The sequence below is a fragment of the Danio rerio genome, chromosome 17, assembly GCF_049306965.1.
Source record: "Danio rerio strain Tuebingen ecotype United States chromosome 17, GRCz12tu, whole genome shotgun sequence".
NCBI lineage: Eukaryota > Metazoa > Chordata > Actinopteri > Cypriniformes > Danionidae > Danio > Danio rerio.
In genome coordinates, this window is record NC_133192.1 from 16,799,368 (window position 1) to 16,804,967 (window position 5,600).

At 39.8% G+C, this 5,600-nt stretch overlaps 1 protein-coding gene across 1 annotated transcript; it reads right to left on the reverse strand.

Annotated features, from left to right (window-relative positions):
• Positions 1-370: 370 nt before the first annotated feature.
• On the reverse strand, positions 371-5,139 carry col10a1a (collagen, type X, alpha 1a). Its single transcript, NM_001083827.1, is given in 3 exon segments — positions 371-2,769; positions 4,563-4,704; positions 5,059-5,139. Coding segments are annotated over 2 exon segments (1,968 nt in total). The 5' UTR covers positions 4,690-4,704; positions 5,059-5,139; the 3' UTR covers positions 371-928.
• Between the last annotated feature and the right edge of the window lie 461 nt (positions 5,140-5,600).

Consider the following 5,600-nt stretch of genomic DNA (forward strand, 5'->3'; position numbering starts at 1 on the left):
ATGCAGGGCCTGCCTGTGGCTTGTGGCTCCCAGTTTCTGATTGCCTCCACCCAGCGGCTTCTGTTTGACTCGTCTCTCCACCTAACCCACATCTATTTGGTGAAGTTAACACAGTCATCAAAGCATGCTCCTTTAATTCCCTCTTCCATTTTTAAGTGCACTATTTTTAAATCTACTGAAATAGTTGTTGAGTTTTCAGTTTTTTTTTATTGCAACCACCAAAACACAGAAGAGGTTTATTAAATACTTGTACTATTGTAAATTGCTGTACATTGTAGACCACTTAGTAGTTATTGTTTTTAAATAATCACAATAAACAATTCATTAAAATATTCAGCACATGTAAACAACACACAGACAAGAATTCTTTAGGAAATGTTTTTTTTTATTTCAGCCATAATGGTTTACAGAGCAAAATCAATCATTTGGGATAACATTTATAGATGTTATTTGCTTGTGAGTTTGTTTTTTCGCATTTTCACCATCTCACAATATTCAAGTCAGATATAAGGATGTCAGGAAGAGCAGTCTCTTAGTTTAATCAGTGAGACTATAAAGACAACAGTAAACAGTAAAAAATAAGGCACAAAGTTGAAGTAGACACTGACAGTAACAAGGAAACAAAATACAATAAAAGACAACAAAAAAAAAAAAACTAATGAGGAAAAGATGTGAAATTGTCAGGACACAACTTCACATGCACTCTCCGCACAAAATTGAAATCTTTAAGGTTTTAACTATCTTTTTATCCCTGATAACATTACATAAATTACTTCCTTCTTTTAGGCACCACTGCTTGGCATTTTCAAGTTGAGATGCGTGCATTTCTCAGAACAATAGCACAGTCTGTTGTGCATCATGTTTGCAGAACAGGAAATTTTGTTTGAGAAATAGTGATGTTTTGATGTGATGTGGATGGGTCACCTTATCACGTTGAGGCAATCAGGAATCCAGAGAAAGAGCAATGGACATTATCGGCAGCAAAGACACCATTAGCCTCATCATCGGGGATCTGCATGTAAACTGTGTCCTGCTCATTGAGCTGAAGTACAGAACTACCGGACATCTGGTCCACAAATCCCTTGTTGTACTCATCATAAGTGAACATGACTGGGTCACCATTTTTATAAAGTGCCACTAAAGCATTAGCTCCATTCACATGCATGCTGTAGGAGAAGTAATAAATTCCTGGAATGTGGCAGGTGAAAATACCTGTCTCTGGATCATAATGCTGCTCTGCGTTATACACAACCTGGTCAAACTTAATTGGAGTACCAGATGGGGGATAAGGTGTCACAGTTGCAACAGTAAATGCAGACACTGGACTTTTGACAAGAACTGGGTATGCAGTTTCACCCTGAGCCTTCTCAAAGATGACCTCACCAGGAGGACCAGGTGGGCCGGGAGGTCCAGAAGGACCTGGAATTCCAGCAGGTCCCTCAGATCCTGGAAGACCAGGTGGACCCTGAGGTCCAGGAATTCCTTTTGCAGCCAAACCAGCAGGGCCAGGTGCCCCAGGAATACCAGGGTGACCTTTTAGGCCAGGTGGGCCTCCAGGACCTGCTGGGCCAACAGGACCTCTTGCTCCAGGAGCTCCTTGTTCTCCTTTCTCACCTGTTGCTCCAGGGTACCCTGGATGACCCTTTGGTCCAACAGATCCAGGTGTTCCAGGGGCACCAGTAGCACCTGTATGACCTAACTCTCCTTTGGCTCCAGGAGCACCTGTTGCTCCCCTTGGACCTGGCTGACCTGTTGCCCCTGGATAACCTTGCTTGCCTTCAATGCCTTGGGCTCCCTGTTCTCCCTTGTGCCCCTTTAGCCCTGGTGGTCCCATTGGACCTGGTTCACCCTTATCACCTGCTTGCCCCCTTTCACCTGGGAAACCCTTTGCACCTTGAGGACCAGCTGGACCCACAGCACCAGGAGAACCTGGATATCCAGTGTGCCCTTTAGCACCTGGCTCACCTTTCTGACCAGTTGTTCCTGGACTACCAGGTACTCCTCTGTCACCTTTTAGACCATTTTCACCTGGTTTTCCATAACCAGGTACACCAGGAGCACCTGGAGCGCCAGATGCACCTTGTGGACCTTTGGGACCAGTAGGGCCAGGCATACCAGGAGCACCATTTTCACCTGGTTTGCCGGGAATTCCAACTCCAGGAGCCCCAGTTTGACCTTTTTGACCTTGTGGACCCATGGGCCCAGATTCCCCATCACGGCCAGGTGAGCCTGATTTGCCTGCTTCACCAGGAGCTCCAGGTTTGCCAGGTAAACCAACTCCAGGCGCTCCAGGTTTCCCTGAAGGTCCGACTGGTCCTGTTGGACCTCTCTCACCTGCTGGCCCCTGAACCCCAACCCCCATTTCTCCTTTTTGTCCTGGTAGACCAGGAATACCTGGATGTCCCTTAAAACCTTGCTCACCACGTGGTCCCATTGCACCTGGCAGACCTGCTGGTCCAGGTTTGCCTGTTGCAGAAATGCCTGCAGGTCCAGGACTACCGGAAGGACCAGGCATGCCTCTTGGGCCTTGAAGACCAGGCGCACCAGTGTCTCCTTTAAGTCCAGGTGCACCTGTGGCTCCTGGTTTTCCGGGGCCACCAGGAGAACCAGGTTTTCCAGGTGCTGAATACCCAGCAGGCCCAGGTGCTCCAGGAGGTCCCTGTGGCCCTGGCAGACCTTCACCATCTTGTCCTGCAGGTCCAGGTGGGCCAGGAGGTCCAGCCGGTCCTGGCTCACCAGGGGTGCCTGGTTCTCCTGCTACAGATACAACTGGAACAAAAGAAGAATTATATCAGTTGCAATAGTCACAATCAATATGCATATCACTTGAATTCAATTAATGTTTTCATATAGGGGGAACATATTTCATGTAAATATAAAGTGTGTGAAACAAGTTATATTGCCATGATACTCAATGATTAGAAAAGCACAATTTACAGTACAATAAAATAATATACAATAATAACATTAAAATACAAAAGTACAATATACTACTATAATAAAAAAGTGATAATATTTAAAATTTCTAGACAGTCTGTGCTATATTCAAAATTCAGATCACTATTAAAAACGGAATGCTTTTCTGTCTTAGAACTTGTTTTACTAAAGAAAATTGTCACAAGTGTTTTTAAGAGAGTTGTTATCTTTCTATAAAGCAGGGAGTCAGTATAAGGATGCACTCACAGTATGTTCTGTAGATTCTCAAAAAAGGCCTTTTTATTCAAGCCCCATGTTTCATAAAAGTGTTTAGATATCACTTAAAACTTTAAATACAATAAGAAAATCTTCATTAAAATGGTTTTAAAGTATTCAGATTTTTTTCCTGCGATTTACAATTTTTAAAATAATTTTTTTGATAAATAAACTAAATGAAAAAAAACGTTTGATTTAAATTTAGAAGCCAAAGTTTTAAGTTTTTTAAATCTAGTATTACATGCATTTCATAAATAAAAAAATCTAAATATTCATTGCATTACAATCTACATTCTTGTAGTGCATTTTGCAATTTCACTGAAGAATCTAGTCCCGCTTCTGCACTCATACGGCAAGGGCTTCAGTTTTATAATTGCCTTCATGTGGTCAAATCAATTGGTTTATAAACTGCATCATACCAAAGGTCATTCTTAGAGCCACAGCTTTCATGAACCAAAACAGATGTGTCTAGATTTTGCCATGACACACCCAGACAAATCACTTTTCAACATGCCTCTACAGACTACTTCTTAACACTTGTGTTGCTTTTGACATGCATACACTTAACAAAAAAGATTGAATAAAATAATTAAATAAATAAAATATTAAACTTGATTATATTTGAACTTTGCAGATTTTATAAATAAAAAGCATTTAAACATTACATAAATATACCTCATACAGTACATCTTTTATCTTGGTGTTCAGCAAAATTAGTTTAGTTTAGTTTTAGTTTGTGAATCATTTAGTGGACATAGATCTATTGTGCATACAAAAGATATATATAATATTTGAATGTCAATGCAATTTTCACTCCTTAAAACTTAAAAAATGACTTCCAGGATTTAATCGGAATAAACTTTTTAGTATGATGCATCTGTTTTAAAGGATAGTTCACCCACAAATGAAAATACTCACTATTTACTCACCCTCAAACTTCTTTATTAAGTTGAACACAAAAGAAGATATTTTGAACAAAGCTAAAATCCGGTAACCATTGACTTCTATTGTAGGAAAAGCAAATACTATGGAAGTCAATAGCTACATGTTTCCAGCTTTCCTTCTTTTGTGTTTAACAGATGAAAGAAGCTAAAGCCGGTTTATAAAGTAAAGGGTGAGTAAATGATGATTTGGGTGAACTATCCCTTTAACATGTCTTTCTTTCTAGTATGAAGCAATTTACATACAGCAAATCTGTGCTTTAAATATTACAACCCATGCTATTGGAGGAAGCAGTATGCATTGGTAACCAATCAGCGAGCTGCTTTGCTATGCACACACATCATTGTTGTGTTCTTTACATAAAACATATACAGAAACACAGCTTTTCCGAGAGCCAAGAAAATCATCTTTCAAATTTAAACACATACCATGGCTTTTCACGGAGTAAGGCTGGTACTGCGGGGCCTTCATCACCTTCTTGACAACATATCTCTCACCATGGGCAGCCGTCAAGGCCACCAGGAGAAGAAGAATGCTTACTACTCGTAGTTCCATTCTCTGAGGTCAAATCTGAAACAGAATTCCAACAGTTATAAGTGATGATGTAGAAAATTCTAATGGAACATTCTCATAAACAATAATCATATGCAATGATATCAACTATGATTCTATTAATAATAGCTTGTTTAAAGCTTAACTTAGTAAGCATCCTTTATTTTGCACCTGCAGATACACTCCAAAAACACTTGATTGGATCAGATATCTACTAACTCAACAGTTTTAAAAAATAAACTGAAAACTTTACTTAAATATAATGTAAATTATCATGTTAACTGTTCATTTTCCACCCAAAGTGGAGAGATATCCCTTAATATTATGGCCCAGTCTCTCAAAATCCAAAGAGAGAAAAAAATGGACACCTACCGGCATACTTGGGTTCCAAATAAATAAAAAAAAGTCAGCCGTGGCTCCCACTTCTGAATATCCTTGTGGTATGAGCCAGACAGGATCTGCTGCTGCCTTGCACAATGATGAGGGTTTTTATACCATATCTGGCCCTTGCATCATTAAAAAAGCACCTACCACACTAGTACCTCCCCTCTCATTGCTGGGCTGTAATTACCAGGCAGATTTGCCCACTGTTGGCATGTCACTTCAGGATGGCTTTTTGCTTTGAGTGTTTAGACCCATGATTAGATCTTGTTAGGCTCCCCTCAAAGCTGCAAAAGATGCATTTTAGTCCTATATTTGGCATGAAAAATGTCATTTTTAGGGTATGGACAAGTTGTGTGATGTGTGTGTAATGCTGTTCATTTTAGGAACATGATGTAAACAATAATTCATGTAGTGTATGTAGTTAGGGATTTTCTAGATTTTATGTTTTAGCATTGTGTTTACATTTATACATTTACATTTTTTATTATATAACTACACTGTAAAAAAAACATCTTTGCCTTAAATTAAAA